Here is a 24,187-nt window from a genome sequence, read left to right as displayed (position 1 = left end):
CAGGCTATTCCTACAACTGTGAAAGGAAGGTGTCCTGAATACCAGCAGCTCTGAAGAGAAAGGTACCCTCCTTGTTTGGAAGTCAAGCTATTCCTGAATATTTAGAGAAAATGTATCCTGGACACCTAGGACTCTGAAGAAAACTCTACCCTGAGGGTCAGAAATCATGCTATACCTACAGCTGTGAATGAAAGGTATCCTGGAAAGCCACTGATGTGAGGAAAATGTATCCTGACAGTCAAGATATCAGGCTATACATGAAGTTATGTTCTAGCGGGGGATGGTCTCTGAGCAGGATGTAGCACTCCAGCTACTCTCAGAGAACCATTAAAATGAGATTTTCTTCACTCTGCTAATAGAGTTTACTGTCATAAGTGTCCATTGCTTCTCTTCTCTTCTCCAGTAGGAAGTTTCCAAGCAATGATATCCATTTCTTCTTAGCTCCATCCTAAATTGTCACTTTTATGCTTCACTCAACTATGGGGGAAACTGTTCCAGAAATGGAGCAGTCTGCTGCATTACCAGTAAAATAATTTTCTTTTGCTCTACTCCCCTAAGTGAGATTCCCATCAGAGGTATATGTTGCTTCTCTGCTGCTCTCCACTGGGGATTTCTGTATCCACTGTGGCAAAAGAAAGTCTTCACTGAAACTCACTGACCAAATCTAATAAGGAGGGGGCAATCAAGGAAAGCGAATGCCACTCCCAGTATGAAAAATGCCAGCTGCCAATTAACAAGCATAGGGTTCATATATGTCTTCTTAGGTATATAGATTTTTACGGAGAATATTTTTCAGCATGTTAGTTGGTAAAATTTCAATCCCTGAGCTTTAAAATCATTTGGGATTTGCTGGGTTCCTGCTTGGGGATTGCTTGGTTTTGAGCTCATGTTTCCTTGGATTTTTCATCAGAGGGTCAGGGATAAAGTTTTTCTGTTTACCTTTTGTTACAGACCCAAACTATTTCTTTCCCTGGCCATTTTCAACCATAAGGCTCTTATATCAGGGTATGTTTCTTCAGCTCCAGTTTCAGTGACAAAGTCTGTTTATTTCACTGGACCTGGTTCCTGGGTCAGAGTGTGTTTCTTTGTCTGACCCATTTACTCTACACATAAGGCTTTATAAGTTCATAAATTAGTATTTTTCCATGAGTGTGCTGGAGCAACAATACAAAAATTGACATCATAATGCTTGCACATATTGTTGACAATGTCAACTTTCTTCTACAAAATAAACACAGTTGTGTAACTGATTGGAAGTGTGGTGGCTAAAGATCCAACCAAATACTCGATAATGAGAAGGCCTCATTTTCTTTTTCAGGTACTAAAAATGATTGTAACATGAAAACGCTTTAACAGATTGATTGCCCACAGAGTTTTACACCCGTAAAAAGTGCAAAATATAACTAAACTGACTACATTTATAATATCACTGTTGAATAATCTTCTTGTAATAATTTCAAAGACTCCTTTATCACAGTGATTACCTTAATATGTTTTTTCTTCAGTATGTCTTCTTTTATGCACTTTAAGATTGCTTTTATATGCAAAGGTCTTTCCACACTGATTACATTCATAAGGTTTTTCTCCTGAATGTGTTCTTTTATGCATATGAAACCCACTTTTGTAGGCAAAGACTTTACCACACTGAATACATTCATAGGGTTTCTCTCCAGTATGTACTCTTTTATGTGCTTGAAGATGACTACGCTGAGCAAAGGCTTTCCCACACTGATTACATTCATAGGGTTTCTCTCCAGTATGTAACTTTTTATGCACTTGAAGATTACTGTGCTGAGCAAAGGCTTTACCACACTGATTACACTCATAGGGTTTCTCTCCTGTATGTGTTCTTTTATGATCTTGCAGATGAATGAGCCATGAAAAGGCTTTATTACACTGATTACATTCATAGGGCTTCTCTCCAGTATGTGATCTTTTATGAGTTACAAGATTGCTGTGTTTTGAAAAGGCTTTCCCACACTGATTACATTCATAGGGTTTCTCTCCAGTATGTAACTTTTTATGCACTTGAAGATTACTGTGCTGAGCAAAGGCTTTACCACATTGATTACATTCATAGGCTTTCTCTCCAGTATGTAACTTTTTATGCACTTGAAGATTACTGTTCTGAGCAAAGGCTTTAACACACTGATTGCATTCATAGGGCCTCTCTCCAGTATGTGTTCTTTTATGCACATGAAGAGCACTATGAAACGCAAAGGCTTTACCCCACTGATTACATAGATAGGGTTTCCTTCCTGTATGTGTTTTTTTATGTCTTTGAGGATGACTCTTATACACAAAGGCTGTAACAAATTGTGTATTTATCAAAGGCGTCTCTGCAGTTTGGCTACTTTTATGCCTGCAAGGAAAATTGACACTTTTAAATTCTTTAACATATTCAATGTAATGTTGAGTATTGACATTTGTATAAATTAATAGTAAAAATTGTTTCAATTGTAAAGATGATTCACTGTTGCCTCTGTGTTTACACTCATGTTTCCCCCTTCTTTAAGGTTTTGTGTTGCATCTATGAAGAACCCTATGAAGGTAGAATCCTTTATTATATGGTTATCATTTGCAGAACCTTTTTCTATATGGGATTTTTCACGTATTAAAGAAAAGTGGAAAATTTCATAACTTTATCCTTCTTACTGTATATTTAAATTTTCCTACACTTTGAGTCATACTACATTTGCTAACTGAACTAGAACAAACAGAAGTATTTCACAGTCCTAGACTCATAGAGATTTTCTGCAGTGTGGGATTGTTGGTGTATTATCAGTGAAGCTGGAAAACAAATTACTTGTACACCTGAATGAAATACAACAAGAATGCAAAAATCTGGCACTATGACATGTCTTATAAATATTCTGTGAGAGAGGTATGTTATGTCCTCCATATCCGTTTGCTCATATGGCGTGTATCCTGAGTAATATATGATGCACCTAGTAAAGGAAATATTACAAAGAAGAGACTTGCACATTAACACAATTTGACTTTCCATGCCTTGTTGACATGTGCTAGAGAGATTATCATTTCTCAAAAATAACTTCCCCTTGCCTGTTGAAAATAATTGCCCCCTCAATAAATTTAGAAAAGTAACCACAAGTACTTGAGTAATACCAGATTTCCTATGGGGTGGTTGATTTTGGGGATACATTTATCACCTCAACCATGTGTATTCCCTTAGTCATATAGGTATTTTGAAATAAATGGATTGACAATTCTACAGCATAGCACTCATGGTGTGATGATTCAAGTGGTAAAATCTCTCAGAGCATTGGTTCCTTGTCATCTTTCTCAATAAAATGCATTTCATCTACCTGAAATTGAGGTATATGATTTGGTGTGAGTTTAATAATCATCACTGTACTTTAAGCTGTGTTTAATTATACTTTTGTTTCAGTTTGAAACTTCCAGGACACATTTCAATTTTTTTCAGAGGCACATTTCTATCAATTTTTCATGAAAATTACCTTTCATAACTTTTAGAACTTGGAAAATGTTCTTCAGTTGTATGGTCTTCCCAACTGTATCCTAAAACATAGTACCAGAAAATGCATATTACATTATATTATTGATAAATGCTCAAAATTTAACTTACTGTCTTCAAAGAACTACAGAACTTTGATTTATTTCCTACATTCTTATTCTATCTCAATCAAGTTAAAGAAGAGCATCAATAAGAAATGCTCAGTTATACTATTATTTTAAAATGTGAAAGAAAATACACACTTACCTATATCATTGAGGTTCTTGTAGGTCTCCAGCATCACGTCTTTGTAGATATTCTTCTGAGAAGTATCCAGCAAAGTCCACTCTTCGCAAGTGAAATGGATATGCACATCTTCATAGCTCAGGACATTCTAAAGTATCACATACATATGTGAAACTAAAATCATGATACTGACCATATTGTAAATGTATTTTTCAATAGAACAGTATTTTAGGATGTGTTACTTTTATGCTATGGAATATTGGTTTAATAATGTAAATATGTGTTGCTTTTGTTTATGCTATATTAGTTTAATTCTGTGAAGTGGTGATTCTTGGTTTGTCTTCAACACCATATGTTCTGATAAAGAGGTATGATCCAGCTACCCAGCTACACAGCATGTCATGAGTAGGAGGGAAAGTGCAATACATAGAAAGGGAGAAAAGGAAAAATTCTAGAGGCAAAGATAGATGGAATCATTTAAGTTAAGAAAAATTGGCCAGAAATAATTCAAGTAAAGGCCAGGTATTTATAAATAGTAACATGTATCTGTGTATCTATTTGGGACCTGGGAGGTGCCCTCCACAAAAGGTAAAAAACTAAAGACCTGGAGGTGGGGGAAAACTAAGGAGTTAAAGGAGTAAAGCTTCTGTACCCAACATGGGGCCATATTTCCATATAAGGCCTGGAAAGCTGAAAACAATTGTTTCCTTATTGAATTTCTGCCTACTGGGGGGTCCTTGAACAGCCAGTACCATAAGTAGTAAGGGTAACCTCAGTTAAAATGACTGCCATAGCACAATGATGTGAATTCTAGAGCTCTTGGAATGCAGTTGTAATTCTTGGTGACCTACCTCTGACTGGGTTGTGAGTTTTTGACTTTGCTTTCAGGAACTCAGAAGCAGGCATAGCCAGCTGGGAAAGCATGCAGAAGATCCATGTGTAGCTTAGCAGTCTAACGTTTGCTTTGGCAGTAAAAAGGCTAAAAGTCATACAGTACAATAGCTACAGATGTAAATGGAATTGAAAGAGTGACTGTGGAAATGAAGGATTCTATATACATTATGAATGCCTTAACTTTAAAAAAGTGTAAAATATTCGTCAAATGAAAATAACAAATGCTTTGGAGAAGAACTTTTGCTTTTGTTTCCACAGGACACATGAGGGCATTTGTTTCAGGTTGACATAGATATTGTTTGAGCTTCACAAATATATATATATATATATATATATATATATATATATATATATCAACTAAAGTCACTGATGCTTTTCATAGGAGTTGAACATAATGTACAATTTTCTTAGGGATCCCTTAAGAATGCCTACATCCACATAGAGCAGTAAGTGTCTATAGAACATGACTTCCACATCCCCAAATGTTGGCGGGTGGGAGGCTTTTGATTATTTGGTGTGTTGTGGATGATTGCTATATTTAGGGAAATATAAGAATGATAAGACAAAAGGATAAAATATTGAATCTAGTATTGTGAAAGAGAATGACATCACCATCTTTATTAAAGTTATTAAACTATTTGCGATATTTAAAATACAAACGTGAAAATAGAAAGCAATGTTCATAACTTCTAGAAATTAGCATTCCAGTTTTCTAATCTGTGTTCCCACTGCTACTAAAAGCAGTGTCCATAAAGTGAACACTGGCCAGTGATACTGGTCGAGCTATATCCCCACATGCCAGAGTTGCAGTGTCTCATACCTGCTTAAACTATGTTCGTCTCAATAAAAACAATCTAGAATTTCATCCTGCATGAATTAACTTTGGATGAAAATTACATGTAAATGTTAAATGCAAAGTGTTGAATGTCAAAAATATACTGGAAAAACCAGGCCTCCATGAGTTAGGCAAGCTGCTTTCCATATATTCATCAAAAATGTTGAAGTTGACTAGAAACTTGGTCCTACACCCAGCTCCCTGCTTCCAATGCTCTGATCAGATTAAGTCCACAGAGAAAAGTTTCTGAGACAGTTACCCCTAGGTCATATAATTATCATGGACCACATGGGAATTCACAACACAAGGAATCTAGCAGCACTCCTCCACCCAGATACAGGGAGGAACCATGACACTGACAGAGGAAATCCTGAAAAGTCTACCTATGTCACATGGAAACCTAGAGACCCTGTCTCAAACATGCTACATTTAAAAGACAAACATTGAAAAGTATTCTCTGATATTTACACCAAAACCATGACATGCATGCCCAACTTCTACACCTAAAAAATCACATGAATTTAAATAGACATAAATAAATAAATAATAAAATTATAATAGGAAGTTTCAGCACACAGCCTATTTTTCAATAGCTGGGCAGCAGAGACAAATTTCTGTGAATTTGCAGACAAACTCATTCCAGTCTGAGTTCAAGGACAGCATAAAATATGGAGAGATATCCTGTCTCAACATAAAAATCCCAACTCTGATTATAATTCACTCATCATGAAATTAATTTTCTAAAATACACTGAAGTGATTCAGGTTAATCTCACATGAGGACCCAGGTAAAGGACAATATATCTTAAAGTCATTTGTGATATCTGCCAGTGGTGGCTGTCAAAGTATTTTCAGTTATGAATATAGCTGAGTATGGTAGCAGAGACAGGCAGATCTCCATGAATTCAAGCCAATTCGGACAATATAGTAAATATGATAGTAAGACTTTTCTCAAACACACACACACACACACACACACACACACACACACACACACACACTCAGAAATATACCGATAGCAACAGAGCTCCAACAATTTCCATTCCCCATAAGCTTATGTTTCCAAGTACATTCAGACTACCAACATTCTTCTCTTTTGCTGCGATTAAATTATCTGAATAAAAGCTACTCCTGTAATGAGGAGATTTGGTTGTTAATCCGAGGCCAGTTTCTATTGAAGTGGGTATTTAGGACAGAAACTCTCAAGTTAGTCATTGAAGGGAAAACATGTGGAATCATTGTGTCTTGATTTTTCACTTTTGCTTTGACACTATCTTGTGCTCAGCTAGCTCTCTTAACAAACCCAGGCCCACATGTTCAAAGACATTGCCACCCCAGGGGAAGTCTTCTTCCCACCTAAATCATCAGTCAACACAATCGTTTACAGGCAGAAATCAGACATTCTGACCTAAGAACACACTCAATTAGTGTTCTCTCAGATGACCCCAGGTTTTGTCATGTTGATACCTGAGCCTATTTAGGAGACAGAGAAAATAATATATGATAAGGTTTTAAAAATCCAAAGCCAATGTATTAATCATACCCATCACTTACACAGCAAAGACTGAAACAAGAAGACAGCAACAACTGGAGAGCACAGATTTGTCAGAAAACGGGAAGAGGCAAACAAGTAAGATAAAGATGAAAGAAACTAAACCTTCTCTCCACAGCAACTTCACCCAAATCCAAAACCATGAGGAAGTGATAACATAAGAAATTTCATGAAGACACATTGGTGAAGGTCCAACATTTTTAATTAAATTTATATAACTAGTCTACAATTATATATTACAGAAAATCAGTACACAAATTCACATAATATGAGGGCTAAACTTGTCAAAAGGTACAACAATCAAAAAGATATAAAATATTTTGGAAAGAGTGAAAGGGTTGGTCAGAAAAAGCTAAGAAATACGGCAGGAAAATATTGTCTACTTTTAATCAAAAGAACAAAGATAACATAGGAAAGGAAACGGGTAATCTTGACCAATGTTAGCCATCTCCCTATAACTCTATGTGTATAAAAATAAAATAAACACAGGCTTCACAACTTTCAAAAAATTACCTCAAAATGACCCTAAAGCTGTTGTTTCTAACACTCAAGCTACTGACATCTATTCCAACACAGAAGCAACATGCTCTAGAGCTCTCACCAGAAGTAGAGTTGATCTCATGCAATAGATCAGCAGCTCCTTATAATTCATTTTGTTTCAGGTAAATACAACCCCACTGATGCTCAATCAAAAAACAACATAGAATGTTAATTTAAAAGACAGGTAGACCTGGCAGGGGAGGAGGGTATGGAAAGGGAACTGGGAATGACTTGAAAAACAATATTGTTTCTAATTTACATTAAAAATTTGAGAAAAAACATGTTCATACAACAAAAACATATGCTCAACCATGTTCATAGCAGCATTGTTTGTAATAGCCAGAAACAAAAGCAACCTAGATGCCCCTCAACTGAAGAATGGATTGAGAAAATGTGGTACATTTATATAACGGAGTACTATTCAGCAGAAAAAAGTAATGGAATCTTGAAATTGACAGGCAAATGGATGGAACTAAAAGAAACCATCCTGAGTGAGGTAACCTAGTCACAAAAAGACAAACATGGTATGTACTCACTCATATATGAATTTTAGACATAGAGCAAAGGATTACCAGCCTATAATTCTCTTCACCAAAGAAACTAGGAAACATGAAGGACTCTAAGGGATAAATGGTCCTCAAGAATGGAAGTGGCATGAACTCCTGAACTAATTGGGAGCATGAGGGGAGGGGGGAAGGAGCTGCTACAATAAGATCAAGAGAAGAGGAGTAGAGGAGAGGAAATGGAGGGGCAGAAATATCAAGTTGGGGGAAGAATAGAGGAGAGAGAGCAGGATGAGAGATAGCATATCAGAGTGAGCCACTATAGGTTAGAAAAGAGATCTGGAACCAAGGAGATCTCCAGAGACCTACAAGGATGATACGATCTGACAATCCAGACGATGGTGGAGAGGATAACCTAAAAGCCCTTCCCCCAAAATGAGATTGATGACTTCTCTTTATGCCATCCTAGAGTCCTCATCCAGTGGCTGATGGAAGCAGAATCAGACATCCACAGATATAAACTGAGCTGAAATCGGGAATTTAGTTGAAGAGAGGGAGGAATGAAGAGCGAAGGGGTCTGTTCCAGGTTGGAGAAACCCACAGGAACAGTGGGCCTGAACAAGGGAGAGCACATCGACCCCAGATGCTGTTGGGGAAGCCAGTACAAGACTGATCCAGACCCCTGAACATGGATGTCAATAAGGAGGCCTCTGCACTCCAGGGAGCCTCTGGTAGTGGATTAGTATTTTTCCCTGGTGCAAGAAGGGACTTTGAGAGCCCATCCCATGTGAAGGGTTACACTCTGGCCCTGGACACATGGGGAAGGGCCCAGGACCAGCACAGGAAGATTTGGTGGACGTTGCAGAGCCCCTGTTGAGGGCCCTACCCTTCCTGGGGTGTGGTGGGTGGATGGGGTGGGGGTAGGCTGTGGGTGGGGAAGGAGGGTTGGGGGCGAGGGGAGGAAAAGGGAGAAGGGACTTACATGTGAAACAAGCTTGTTCCCTAACTAGAACTAATAAATAATAAAAAAAACACAGGTAGCCCAGTGGAATCAAATTGAACACCATGATATGGACCCACATACCTATGAACTTTTGATGTTGGAAAATGAAGACAAAATTACACAATGGATATGAGAAAACAACTTCAAGACATAGTGCTGGTACAACTGGATGGTGGCGTTTAAAAGACTGCTGACATAGACATAGCTATCACCATGGACAAAACTTAAGTCGAAATGGATCAGAAAGCTGGGCATTGGTTGTGTGCCCCTTTAATCCCAGCACTAAGGAGGCAGTGGCAGGGGGATACCTCTGAGTTCAAAGGCAGACTAGAGTATAGGAAAGGCTTCAAAGCAATACAGAGAAACCCTGTCTCAAAACAAAACAAAACAAAAAAGCAACACAAAACAAACCAAACAAAAATATCCAAAGGATAACAAATGGATCTAAGACTTCAACACAAATCCAGCCACACTGAACCACTTAGACAAGTAAGTAGTAGGTACCCTCATAGAATTTGTACAGTAGATTACTTCCTGAACCTAACAACAGCACTACTAACACTCAGATCCAAAATTACTAAATGGGATCTCTGGAAATTGAGAAGTTTCTGTAAAGCAAATGACACAGGCAACAAGACAAAAAGGTAGCACCATAGAATGGGAAAATATGTTCATCAACCCTACATTTGACACAAGGCTGATTTCCAAAATATACAAAGAACTCAAAAGCTCATTACAAAAACACCAACGAATCCAATTAAAAAGTGGAATAAGGAATTAAATAGAGACTTCTCAATGGAGTAATCTAAAATGACTAAAACACATAAAAAAGTGCTCATTATACTTAATAATCAGGGAAATGTAAAGCAAAACAACTCTGAGGTAGCATAGTGCTCTTGTAAGAATAGCTAAAATCCAAAACACCAGTGACAGTTTATAATGGTGAGGATTGGAGAAAGGAGAACATTCCTCCACTGCTGGTGGAAGTGAAAACTTGTACCGCCACTTTGGAAATAAGTACAGTGGTTCCTCAGAAAAATTGGAATCAGTCTACCACAAGATCCAGCAATTCTACCCATAAGCATATAGCCAAATATGAACATTCATACAACAAGGGCATCTGTTCAACTATGTTCATAGCATCATTATTTTTAATAGACTGAAACTGGAAGCATCCTAGATGCCCCTAAACTAAATAATGGATAGAGAAAATATGGTACATTTGCACAATGGCGTGCTGCTCAGTGGAAAAAAAGACAGTGGAATACTACAATTCACAGGCAAAAGGAAGGAAGTAGAAGAAAGCATTCTGAGTGAGGTAATCCAGTGACAAAAAGACAAACACCATATTTATTCACATATATATGGGATTCTACATGGAACAAAGGATTACCAGTCTACAATCAAAACCACCAGAGAAGAGGGGAAACAAGGAAAATCCTAAGAGAGATATGCATGTCACCCAGATAATTGGAAATGGATAAGATCTCCTGAGCTAAGTGGGAGCATGGGGAGAAGGGAGAGGGAGTTAGGAGAAGAAAAGGGGAGAAGAGGAGGGGAGAAAAAGGAAGATGTAGTCAGGGGAAGAATAGAGGAGAGCAAGGAAAGAGATACCTTAATAGACAGAGCCATTATAGGATTCAAGATAAATCTGGCACTAGGGAAATGTCCAGAGATCTACAAGGATGACACCAAGTAGCAATCTAAGCAATAGTTGAATAGTTACCTTAAATGCCCTTCCCCAATAATGAGATTGATGACTGCCTTATATGCCATCATAGAGTATTCATCCAGTAGCTGATACACACAGGTAAACACTGAGCTGAACTCCTGGAATCTAGTTTCAGATAGAGAGGGGTGATAAGCAAATGCATCAAGACACACAGAAACAGCTGACCTGAACAAGGGAGGGCTCATGGTCCCCAGACTTGTAGATGGGAAACCAGCATAGGATTGATCTATGCCCCCTAGAATGGGTGTCAGTTATGAGACCTGGGTGATCTGTGGAGCCTTTGGTAGTAGATTAGTATTTATCACTCATATGTGAATTTACTCTGGGAACCCATTACACATAAAGCAAGACTCAGCTTAGAAACACAAAGATGGGCCTAGGACATTCACCACATGATATGATGGAATTTGAAGATCACTAAAATTCCCAGGGAAGCAGAAAGGGAATTTAATGGGGGGAAAGTGAGGAGGAGTGGAGGAGGGGGGATAGGACACTGTGATTGACATGTAAAACAAGCTTTTTTCTAATTTAAATAAAAAAGAAATACTCCCCAAAACAAAAACAGCAAAGAAAAAGAAAAATTGTATTAAATATGATTTAATGGCCTATGGAACATAACATGGAATCTTCCCAATCTACCTGGTCAGCACCATGAACATTTGAGAAATCTCTACTTTCAGAAACTCCTTTTTTCACCTAGAACTAAACTTCACTGAATGACATCATTGTGCTTAGTTGCAAATGGTTTAATCATCTATTCATAAAAGACAATCCACATCACCATTTTTGTACAAGTTCCTAAAGTATTTGAAATATTTATAAAACAAACCTGAAAATGGAATGCAATATTCAGAACTACTAGAAACCAGACTTTCAGTTCTCTAATCTGTCTACCCACTGTAAACACAAGCAATTCCCACATACGAACAATTGACAGTGACACTGCAAGAAACATATCCTCATATGACAGGGCTACAGAGTCTCCCATTACCCAGGAAATCCATCCTGGGAAGCACAGAGGATAAAAGCCACTGTCCAGGTTATCACATGTACCAACAGAACTATACTCTGGCTCATGTTTCATTCAAATCTCAACAGATTTGAAACGTCACTAGTTGGCGGTGGCACTTGCCTTTAATACTAGCACTTGGGAGACAGAGACGGGTGGATCTCTGTGAGTTCAAAGTCAGGCTGGTCAACAGAGTGAGTGCCAGGATAGCCTCCAAAGCTACACAGAGAATCCCTCTCTCCAAAAATCCAAAAAGAAAAATGAAAAAAAACATTGTTTAAGTTGACTATAAACTTGCTCCTATACCCAGCTGGCTGCTCACAATACTCTGATCAAATTAACCCCATAGAGCAAAGATAGTGAGAGACCTCCCCCTATGTCTAATAATTTAAATGAACAGAAAGGGATTTCCCGAGACAGGGAATCTGAACACACTCTCCCCATCGATACAGGGAGGGCTCACCACACTGTCTGCCACACCTCACCATCTGTTCCTCCCAATCTGTAGACAGCATCCCCTAGCTCACCATTTTGTTGTTTCCCAGATCAATGAAGCTCTCAGCTCAGCTCCCTTCAGCAGCAACTCCACCACAGCAAACAAAACCACTGTCTCCTCTTCAAAGTCAAGCCTGGAGCCTGGTGACAGGAAGAGCCCTGCACCTCTTCTAACAGGCAGGTTGCTTGGGGGGATTGATTGCTTAGTGAGCCTTGAGTGACAAGAGCACCTGCCATACTGCTTAAGTCACAGTATTGTGGTTCCTGACCACGCCTCCCACACAAGAAAAGAATCTTTACTACCTCTACAGCGATTTGCATTTCAATAGCACAGGCCCCTGGCTCAGATTGCAGAGCCTGATAGCTTCCTAGTCTCCATAGCAACTTCTGTTGTCCTCTAGGATATCACTGAAAAGTTTCTACACACCAAAGAGCCTCTCTGAGGATGCAGCAATCTAAATCAGACCAAATCAAAATGAATTATAAAAAGTTCAAGTGGGAGACACAGCACAGGGATGGAGATTCACAGCCACCCTTTCTTCATTACACTATCCTCCCCTCCCTTCCCTCCCCTGTCTTCAATCCCGGGAAAAAAAAATCACAAGAAAGAATTGTAACAGTGTCCTTAGGCTTCTAACATCCTGAGAGGGAATCCAAGAGGTTGGCAGCCAAAAGTGGTGGCTCAGGAGAGCAGGGCAGGCTGGGAAATGTAGTCCCAAGAGAGGTCTCTGTGAGGAGTGGGGAAAGTCTCTAGGAACTGTTGGCTGACCCAGCTGGCTTTGTATGCAAATGAGCAAGTGAATCAGTGACTGACAGAGCTGAATGATAGACTGAATTGAATGGAGGCAACAGCAAGGAGGCAGCTGTCAGTGTTGCAGTTTAGGAATGGCCAGGATTCGAGCATGGTGGTGGTGGGAAGTTAATTCATGAGCTTGCCCAAGTGCCTGTGGGCTTCTGCCTCGGAGTCCATGAATGAATAAATGAACGAATAAATGATTAAATAAATGTTTGAATGAATGGATGGATTGGGTGCAACCACATTGGTGGAGGCAGGCAGGGACCAGGATAAGCCAGGAGGGAAGAAGGGAGCCCAATGAGGACAAGGGGCTGTGTTCCAGGCTCTAAGGGTGTTGGGGCAGGGGTTAATGAGGTAAATAGATGTTATTGTGACATGAAATAGAAATCAGGCACTAGGGAAATGTCTGAAGATCTACAAAGATGTCACCAGCTAACAATTTAAGCAACAAAGGAAAGGCTACCTTAATGCCTCTCCTGATATTGAGATTGATAACTGACTTATATGCCACCCAATAGCCCTCATCCAGCAGCTGATGGAAGTAGAAGCAGACACCCACAACTAATCACTGAACTGAACTGGAATCCAGTTACAGAGAACGATGAGTGATGAGCAAAGGGGGCCAGACCAGGCTGGTTAAACCCACAGAAACAGATGACCTGAACATCGGGGAACACTTGCTCCCCAGACTGATAGCTTGGATACCAGCATGGGACTGATCCAGATCCCAGGAACATGGGTTTCAGTGAGGAAACCTCAGAAATCTGCTGGACCTCCAGTAGTAGTTCGGTACCTATCCCTACCATGGGTGTAGACTTTGGGAGCCCATTCCACATAGAGGGATACTCCCTGAATCAAGACACACAGAGGTGGGCTGGCCCTATCCCAAAGGATACAGCAGACTCTGATGACATCCTATGGAAGTTCCTCACCATCCCAGGGGAAGCAGAAAATGTATATGATAGATAGGATTTTAGTTGGGGAGAATTGTAGGGGTGAAGGGGTGGGAGAGGGAACTAGGATTGACATGTAAAACAGTCTTGCTTATAATTCAAATACAAAAAAAAGAAAAAAGACAACTCCTGCTCCCACTGTTAGGAGACCCACAAAAAAATAGAAATAAAGAATGGCTATAATTGAATACTATGTTTTCTATTAATAACATATGAGGAACAAGTTCACAAGCCTATGTATGATCTTGTATAATGGTAATTTATCAGGGTTTCTCAAACCTTCTCTATAAACAGTAATGAATCATGTATTGACCAAGTTTTTGTTTGTATAGCTGTGAAGAGACACCATGTACATGGCTAATATTTCATTTTACTTTTTAAAACATGTTTTCCCTGTGGCTTTGGAAGCTGTCCTGGAACTAGCTCTTGTAGACCAGGCTGGTCTCAAACTCACAGAGATCCACCTGCCTCTGCATCCTGGTTCCAGCTATTAAAGGCATGGACCACTGCACTATGGCTATTGCTAATTTTTAAAGGAAAAATATTTAATTGGGTGGCTTAGATTTTCAGAGTTTTTATCAAGTATCATCATGTTGCCACATGGTAGAATGCAGGCAGACATAGCAGTGTAGAAGAGCTGGGCATTACACATATTGACCACTCTCAATGGGAAGTGGTCTGGGACACTCTTCATGGCTTGGACATATATGAGATCTCAGTATACACCAACCTAGTGACATTCTTGCTTCAATAAGTCCATACCTACAGCAAGAAATCAACCTTATAAGCGTGTCATTCCCTATGAGCTTAAAGAATGCAATTACATTTAGACTAGCACAGGTAATATGCATGAAGGTTCACAAGGAAATATGATATGTCCTTTTGTGTGAGTAAACAATGAACCCATCCTACCGAGAAAGACTATATTTTAAGGTTGTTTTCAAACCAGAATTTATAAGACTATGAAATTTTTGTTGGGGCACACCTAAGGTCCCATGATAAATTACATGAAGTATTCAGCTTTCTTTTCACACAATTTGGGAATAATTAACACATTGTTGATTATCCTCAAATTGGACAGAGAGGCTAGTGAGGAACTTTTTTAACACCAGTTATATTTTTTGAGAAGCTTGTTTTAACAACTTTGCTTTCAATGACTTGTACATTTTAAACTTTTATTTTTCCTGACTTTTCATGAGCCTAAATATAGGCCATACCATCACTAATTCCAAAGCATTCTACTATATTTTTGGTATTAATGGTCAAACACATATGTGCATCAGAAACCTGATTGTAATAAGCATAGTAAATAAATGACTTTTAGACATGTAAAAATATGATAGTCATACCACTACTATATCCAACACTGTCCCAGAGAAGCAGAACGCAGTGACACACATACTCTTGACTTGCAGACACAGTACTAAAGCCCCACAATATCAGTGGTCTTTACATTACTTCTATGGAGAATATTATGCTTTTGAAAGACAAAATAAAACCTGCCTCAGCATACCTTTGCAGATTTCTAGTTTTGGCAAGTCATAGTTAATCCAATGAAAAACCTCTGTTAGTCTCATTAATTAGTTTAGATTGTATGGCAATGCTGTCTGATGAACTACTGTCTGTTTTAAGAAATCTTTTAGTGTTTGAATATAATCTTTATCTATTTCAATGTTCACTGGGTTCCCCCCCACCCTCCTGTGGAAACAAAAGCAAAATCTCTTCCCTGATGTAACACATATCTTCGTTTTTATTCCGAGGTCAAAGTATCTCTAAAGTATATAGGTTGCTTTAATTTGAGGTTTCTTTTTTTATCTAATATCTCCCAATGCTGTTGTTTACATTTCAGTAGAATTTAAATAATATAAAGTTAATAATCTATTATTTAATCTATCTCTGGAAGTCTTAATTATTCCTTTTAGTTTACTGAGCATATCTTTTAAGGAACCTCATAAAGTGTTAATATAAGTAATCTATTATTTTGTTTTGGTTTTTGAGGCAAGGTTTCTCTGTGGCATTGGAGGCTCTCTTGGAAACAGCTCTGGTAAACCAGGCTGGTCTCAAATTCACAAAGATCTACCTACCACTGCTTCCCAAGTGCTGGTATTAAAAGAAATGCACCACCACCACCCGGCATGAGTAATCTTTATTAAGAAAACTTCAGAAGTCAGATATGGGGGTAAGAACCTGAAAGATCAGAGAACCAGTTGAGCAGCCTTTAGTGACTCCTACTTCTTCCATTTCTCAGTCTAAAACAGAGAAAGATCCTCTCTCAGCCCCTCCTTACTAATTCCAGTCTCCAATCTATTTAGTTTTCCAAACCAGATAACTGGTAGCTCTACTCTCTGATGCCACATAAGCTTCATTACAAAAATATGATCAAAATAGGAGACAATCCCCAGATTTCAGTTCTTATCTATCTCACATGTTTGCTAATTCCTGATATGAAAGTCTCCATGACAGATGTCTCATAACATGGGTATCTCAACATCCTATGGTCTCAAATGCAACTCAGCTTCATCTTCACTGCTTCATGCAATGAACTCTCACAGACTCTGCACTTGGGCTTTGACTGCCCAAAACATAGATGTGTACTATAGTGAAGAACTGACCACAGAACAAAAATCCATCATCTTTATATTTTCCATCTTTATTGTTCGCAAAGTCACTTAAAAATTTAGTGAATCTGCCATGATTTTGTGGCCCCTACCAACCTTGAATCAAACTTGCCAGTTTTTGAATAATGTTGCTTGTGAGACAAGGAATTACTTTGCCTACTCCTTCAGTAAGGTAAGGGCATTGCTGGATAGAGTCATAAACTTGGGCTACCTTCCTAGGCTTTCAATGAAGAACAGGGCCCATTCTCTTTTTTTTCTCCAAATTAGAATAAAGCTATATTTTCCCTCTTCCCAACAGTTTAATTATGAGGATAGTAGCAAACTCTTCAGTTTTTAAACACAAGTTAGTCTCCAGAACAGTAAAAAAATTGTTTTGGTAATGATGTCTCAACAAAATGTCCTCCATTTATAGTGTCATTAAACTGACTAGTATAAAAAATTATATACACTGTAATTTTAAAGGCCTTTTTGACTGTGTTTAGTAGTGATCAGGATGCTGGTTCATCTTGGGGGATATCAAACATCACTGGAAAAGGGGAAAAGAACTTGAGTTCCATTCCTGTGTGCATGAAACAAACAGCAAAACAGCAAAGTTACTCCAACTAGCTTTACTCAGCTATTCTTTCTGCCAGCAGAAGATCCATGTAATGAGTTTTGAAGACTTGGAGTATTTGAGCTTAGTGAAGGATTTCAATTTCCCAGCTGAGAACCCACATTTACTGTGCTCCAGTGATGTTTCAAAATACCAGTACACTTCCAATTGTCCATGTAAATAGCTTTCCACAACCTCACGCAGCCGTCATCTCCTGAGGATGCTAGCACTGTTCCTGTTATGTTCCAACTCACCCTCCAGACCTGAGAGTTGTGATTATCAAACTGAGCCACCATATGGATTTCAAATTTTGTGGGACCACCAGAAGAAGTAAGTTCTTTCCTCACAGGTTTTAATGTGAAAATTCTTACATCTTTGGTGGCTATTGCCAGGATGTGGAAAGATCTCCCCAAATTTGGAGCAAAGGCAATATCATGAACAGGATCTGTGGCTGTCATAAGAGTTTCTGCTTCTGCGTATTTCCTGATGTTTTCATTGTACTCAAAAATCTGAACCTTTGCCATTGCCTTTGGACTGTTGTCATTACTTCCCACAGCGATCATTGGGGAGTGAGCACGAGAGACAGAAGGGTTCCAAGAAATACAGCTGCAGCTCAGCTTGCATGAGATCTCGTGCTCTAGAAACCACTGATTGAGATTCATAACATCTGGGGCCTCATATATTCTTACTATGCCATCTGCTGAACAGGTTACTAACATCAGACCCATATGTTTGGGAGCAAATTTCACATCAGTAACAGATGTTCTACTGTCCAGTAGAGTTGTCCTCTTCACCCAGTGACTCTGTCCTCGAAGTTTCTTGCTTGATTCTCCTACTACTTCTTCCCAAACAGCTGCTGTTCGGTCAAAAGAACAGGAAGCCAAAACTTGTCCAAATTCAGGATGAGCCCATGTCACATGCCATACAGACCCATTATGTGACTTCCAAGTAGCAGTACACTGCCAATCTCCACTTTCACTTTTATCCCAGACCTTGATACTGTGATCACTGGAGCAGGTGGCCATCCGGCGCCCGTGGAAGTCGAAAGACACATCATGGATGAGGTCCTTGTGGTCTGTCTCGATGCTGCGTGGCAGAAACATGGCCAGCGCTGCTGTCTGCCTGGCCTGACTCTGAGAGGGCAAGAGAGTGGCGGAGGGGCCAGCAGCCCTCGGACTGCTGCAGAGCACCACTGGGCCTTTTCTTTAATGGTGTTAAAAACCTTGAAAATTACTGTCTCTTTTCCATCAGTGTATTGTTATGAAAAACTACTAGTGCTCCTATCTTAACAAAAGAGGCATTCATATCATCCTCATTGTGTCGTTTTCACTGTAGACCTGAAAGAGTCAACAATAAAAACAATCAACAGAGATAAAATTTTGTCTAAGACATCAGCACAATAATCTTAAACCCAGCCTTATTCACTTTTTTGGAACCTGTAGAGATTAACAAAATTCGGGGCCAAAATATCACACAAATAACTCTAAGTTTTTCATCAAATCTTCTAAGAATCTGTGCTTAAAGAATGAAGCCAGGATTGGCCAAGAGGGACAAATCAAGACAAGGATATGACTGGTTAATTGAGAGGAAATGGACTTTTTATATCTTCATCAGAAACATAAAATAGTGGCAATTTCCAGGGTCAATACAGTTGTAGTTGCCAGGATAATATGAAAATTACAAGCCATACATGGTATATAAGATTAATGTCTAAGAAAAATTTTCTTGTTAAGCTTACATACTTCCTTGATTGCTAAGAAAACACAGAAAAATAAGATTAGCCTGAATGATTCACTACCTGATGGAGAGAGCCATTTCATCAGGAACCAAAAGGTACATTGTGTCCTAGGAGCCATGGGCTTTAGACTTAATATCCTATGACACATGTCTCTCAAGGCACGTAGGTAAGTCCAACTGCATGGTTCCCTGCAGAGACTTTTACCCACTGAAATCCTGACCCTGACTGACAGGGTCTGCCATTATTCTCTACATTCCCATCTTTCATGTTCTACAACAACAGCATATGGAGAGCTTCCATGGCTTTTGCCATTTAAAGTCTCGAATCTTCAATATTCTTTGAAAAGTCAACATTCCTATGTCCATAACAGCAAATAAATAACTTTAAAAGTAGCACTTTTGTTCAAACATTCTTCACTGTTACAGTGATTAAATTATCTAAGTAACAGCTACTCTGGTAGTGAACTGAATTTGTTTGTTACCCTTAGGCCAGTTTCTATTTTTGGGGTGAGCTTAGGATAGAAAATCAAGTTAGTCACTGAAGGAAAAACATGTAGAACCATTGTTTCTTATTTTTTCTTTAGCTTTTTTACTGTCTTATGCTCATCTAACCCTCTTAGCCCACTTGCTCAGAGACATTGCCAATTCAGTGGAATTCTTCTCATGTCAGTAATCACTCAACACAATGATTTTCAGGCAGAAATGAGACATTCTGATCTAAGAACACACTCAACAGATGTTTGCTCAGATGATCCCAGGTTTTGTCATGTTGATAACTGAGGCTAATTAGGAGTTAGAGACAGTAATATATGAGGTTTTAAAAATCCAAAGTTGCGAGGAGTTGTTGGCAAATTTCTATAATCCCAACACTCCGGAGACAGAGTCACGTGGATATCTATGACTATGAGGCCATCCTGGTCTCAGAGTGAGTGCCAGGATAGGCTCCAAATCTATACAGAAACCATGTCTCAAAAAAAAACAAAACAAAAATCCAAAGCCAATGCAGTAATCATATCAATCTCTTAAGCACGAAGACTCAAACATGAAGATAGCAGCAACTGGTAAAAACAGATATGCCAAGAAATGGGAAGAGGAAATCATCTTACATAAAGAAGAAGAAAAAAACTAAAACTGACACTCCACAGAAATTTTCCCCCAATACAAACCTTAAGGAACTGATAACATAAGAAATTTTATGAAGAAAATTTGGGGAATATCCATCATTATCAAAAAATGAATATAATTACATTAAAGTTGTTGATTACAGAAAAACAGTGCACAGATCCACATAAAAGGAAGACAAGTCTTGTCCCAAAGATACAGCAATCAAAAATGGGTAAAATACTGTTTTAAAGAAGGAATAGTTTGGTAAGGAAAAGTCAAGAAATAAAGCAGGGAAATAAGTCAACTTTTAATCAAAAGACCAAAGAAAATGTTGAAAAGGAAATGTATTATCTGGACCAATGTAATCAGCTCCCTATAATTCTATGTGTATAGAAATTATATTAACACAGACTGCTAGTGGTGAGTGTCAAATTGTTTTCATATATGAATTTAGTTGAGTATGAAAGCGCAGATAGGCAGATGTCCTTGAATTCAAGCCAATTTGGACTGTATAGTGAATACAAGAGTAAGATGTTTCTCAATCACACACACACACACACACACACACACACACACACACACACACACACACACACACAATTACAAATATAGTTGAATATAATTTTGCCCTATTGCTTGAGACAAGATCTCATAAGAAGCTCTAGCTAGTAAAACTCATACTGTATAGTTTAGTGAATAATATATTTTGAATATTTTAAAACAAATTCTAGTAAATATTTCATTCTATACCATTAGCTCATTATTCAAATCATGACGGTTTTAATACAAGAGGCAGCTTCCAAACAATTGTCTGGATGTTTACTTAAGTTCAAGAGAACTGAAAGTGGAAGTAATTTTACATTGTTTATATTGCTATGTGGATTTTCCTCTAACAAATCTTTCTATGAAATCAGTGTCAATATTTTCTTGAACATTTTTCTAATTTAGACACATTTAAGCTAGTTTATCTCTACATTTTCTTTAATGCTATGTCTACAACTCTGGAAGCTGAAATAATGCTTATTAAAGTAATTTTTCAAGTACCAGTAACCCAGTTAATTTTTAAGAATGTTTTGTAAATGCTTATGAATCTTCCAAATGTGGTGTTAAAATTTTTGTAATAACCATCTATTTTTAAATATATCTGGATCAAAAAATAAAAGATAGTTTTTAATACATTATCATAATATTATTTGTTGTTCTATCAACACATTGATTTAAATACCTGTTGTTGTATGTTACATGAAATAAAGAATGATTATAATTGAATACTAGGTTTTCTATTAATAAAACATGATGAAGAAGTACACAAGCCTATTATAATATGATCTTCTCAAAAGTAAATCTTGCAGTGTTTCTAATATTTCCTCTCTAAACAGGTTTGGAATTGTATAATGATTTAGGGTTCCTATAGTTGTGAAGAGACACCATGTACATTGCTAATCATTTAAATGAAAAATACATGTTATTGGGCTGGCTTAAAACTGCAGAGGATTTATCATGTGTCATCACTGTGTAACATGGTAGAATGCAGGCAGACATGCTTCTGGAGAAGTAGCTGGGCATTGTATATATTGACCACTGGCAATGGGAATAAGTCAGGGAGTTATTGAGCATATATATGATCTCAATATACTCCCCCTAACAGAGGAATATAAAATGGCAGAAAGAAACATATGAATGTGCTCAAAATCCTTAGCCATCTGGGAAATGCAACTCAAAACAACTCTGAGATACCATTTTACACATGCCACAATGGAGAAAATATAAAACACCAATGAGTTCTATGCTGGAGAGGTTGTGGAGAAAAAGGAACACTCCAACATTGCTGGTGGGAGTGCAAACATGTACAAGAACTTTGGAAATCAGTATGGTCATTTTTCAGGAAAATGGGAATCAGTCTAACTTAAGATCCAGCAATTCCTCTCTTGGTCATATACCCAAAAAATTCACATTCATAACACAAGGATATCTGTTGAACTATGTTCATAGCAGTGTTGTTTGTAATTGCCAGAACCTGGAAGCAACCTAGATGCCCCTCAACTGAAGGAGGTATACAAAAAATGTGGTACATTTACACAATGGTGTACTACTAATCAGAAAAAAGCAATGGAATCTTGAAGTTCACTGGCAAATGGATGAAGGTAGAAGAATCCATACTGAGTGAAGTAACTCAGTCACAGAAAGAAAAATTTGGTATGCACTCACTCATATTTTAGACATGGAACAAATTATTTCCAGTCTACAATCCTCACCTCCAGAGAAGCTAGGAAACAAGGATACACTAAGAGAAGAATGCATGGCCCCCTGGAGAAGGGGAAAGGGACAGAACCCCCTGAGCAAATTGGGAGCATGTGGGTAGGGGAGAGGGACCTGGGAGAATGGGAGGGGAGAAGAGGAGGGGATAGGAAAAAATTGCGGGGGGAGAAATAAGATTGGGTTGGGATAAAAATAGAGGAAAGCCGAATGAGAAACCATAACAGAGGGGAAAATTTTAGGTTAGAGAAGAGATCTGGCAATAGGGAGATTTCCAGAGATCTATAAGGATGACACCAACTGACAATCTAATCACTATTAGAGAGGGTACTTTAAATTCCCTTCTCTGACAATGAGATTGATGACTACCATATATGCCATCCTAGTGCCTTCATCCTGTAGCTGATGGAAGTAGAAACAGACACTTATAGGGAAACACTGTGCCAAAATCCTGAAATCTAGTTTCAGATAGGGAGGAATGATGAGTCAAGACCAGGTAGGAGAAACTCACAGAAACTGCTGACCTGAACAAGGGGCAGCTCGTGGACCCGAGACTGATATCTGGGAAACCGGCATAGGATTATTCCAGGCACCCGGAACATAACTGTCAGGTAGGAGGCTTGAACAATCTATGGGGCCAGTTGCAATGGATTAGTATTTATCCCTAGCATATGAATGGACTTTCGTAGACCATTCCACATAGAGAAACACTTTTTCAACCTAGCGACATGGGCCTGGTCCAGGGCCCTGTTCCAAATGATATGACACATTTTGAAGATACTTCATATCAGGCCTCCCCTCCACTGGGGAGCAGAAAGGGAATAGAATAGGGGGTTGGGGGCAGAGGAGAAGGGAAGGGAGTGGAAACTGTGATTCGCATGTCAAACAAGCTTGATTCTAATTTAAATTGAAAAAGGAAAGAAATGCTCCCTGAACTACAGAAAAGAAAAGAAAAAGAAAAATGATTTAAATCTGATTTTATGGATTTTGGCACATAACATGGAATCTGCCAAATTTACCTGCACAGCACCATGGACACTTGAGGAATCTCTATACATTAAAAACTCCTTTACTCCCCTGGAAATAAACTTCACAGGATAACATCTTTGTGGTTAGTTGCAAAACCAAGTTATAAGCATTCTAATCATGTATTCATGAACGATGATTCACATCACCATTTAATGGACACAGCCCTCCTGTATGGCCCCAGAGAGGAGATGGGAAAGGGAGACACAAAAAATATGAGTATTATCTCTGGGGGACTGTTTAAGTACCCTGTGGGACTCTTAATTAGTATCTTTGTGGGAAGCGTCTATATTTGTCATTATTTTGCTTTCTGAGATTGAACAGGTTTTGGAGGAAGGTGGAGGAGGAGCATGGGGTGGAAGCTTGACCATAATATTGCAGACTTTTTGTATATATGGAATCCAGAGTCCAGAATGAACTTCCACCATATAAATAATAAGAAGAGCTAGCTTGTACACACCACCATAGTAGATGGATGGAGTGATTCCCTGTCCCACAGGAGGATGAATGCCCAGAATATTCAAAATGAAGAGAAATTTAAGGACAGAAAGGGGGATGTTTTGTCCTTTGGTCTGACACTGAGGTCAGATGAACTGAAGATACTGTCTTTCTGGTTGTCACAGGGACATCACTCAACCAGGAAAGTAAAGAAAGAACTAGATCTCAAACAAAGAAACAATCAACAACAAAACAAAAAACCAAACAGATCTTCCCCACTGTAGAAGGCTAGAAAATGGTTCTATTGATTTTAGTTTATTCCTGAAAGCAATAAAAATATCTAGGTGAATGAATAATAATAGAAATAGTAGTGTTCATGGAAAT

General features: G+C 38.5%; 3 protein-coding genes across 3 annotated transcripts in view; 1 reads left to right on the top strand and 2 right to left on the bottom strand.

Moving 5' to 3' along the window:
* The window catches only part of LOC113838582 (zinc finger protein 431-like), a 172,906-nt gene extending 166,414 nt beyond the window's left edge, over nucleotides 1–6,492 (bottom strand). The window contains exons 1-4 of the mRNA XM_035453525.1: nucleotides 6,463–6,492; nucleotides 3,743–3,869; nucleotides 3,480–3,540; nucleotides 1,542–2,362 (exon numbers count right to left, since the gene is read on the bottom strand). Coding sequence (XP_035309416.1) covers nucleotides 1,542–2,362; nucleotides 3,480–3,540; nucleotides 3,743–3,869; nucleotides 6,463–6,492 — 1,039 coding nt within the window. The remainder of the gene's footprint in view (nucleotides 1–1,541; nucleotides 2,363–3,479; nucleotides 3,541–3,742; nucleotides 3,870–6,462) is intronic.
* The window catches only part of LOC113838983 (zinc finger protein 431-like), a 662,051-nt gene that overhangs the window by 410,476 nt on the left and 227,388 nt on the right, over nucleotides 1–24,187 (top strand). The gene's annotated exons all lie outside the window — the stretch shown is intronic.
* Nucleotides 17,318–18,345, bottom strand: LOC113838012 (nucleoporin SEH1-like). The gene has a single exon (XM_035453660.1). The coding sequence runs from the start codon at nucleotides 18,343–18,345 to the stop codon at nucleotides 17,341–17,343; it is 1,005 nt and encodes a 334-aa protein (XP_035309551.1). The 3' UTR covers nucleotides 17,318–17,340.

Source organism: Cricetulus griseus, unplaced genomic scaffold (assembly GCF_003668045.3).
Source record: "Cricetulus griseus strain 17A/GY unplaced genomic scaffold, alternate assembly CriGri-PICRH-1.0 unplaced_scaffold_1, whole genome shotgun sequence".
Lineage (NCBI taxonomy): Eukaryota > Metazoa > Chordata > Mammalia > Rodentia > Cricetidae > Cricetulus > Cricetulus griseus.
The sequence above is the reverse complement of the archived record's forward strand: the minus strand, read 5'-3'. Positions and strand labels throughout refer to the sequence as shown.

Bases quoted from the DNA above. Each gene is read 5' to 3' on its own strand.
- LOC113838012 (XM_035453660.1), bottom strand. From the start codon at position 18,345: ATGTTTCTGCCACGCAGCATCGAGACAGACCACAAGGACCTCATCCAT.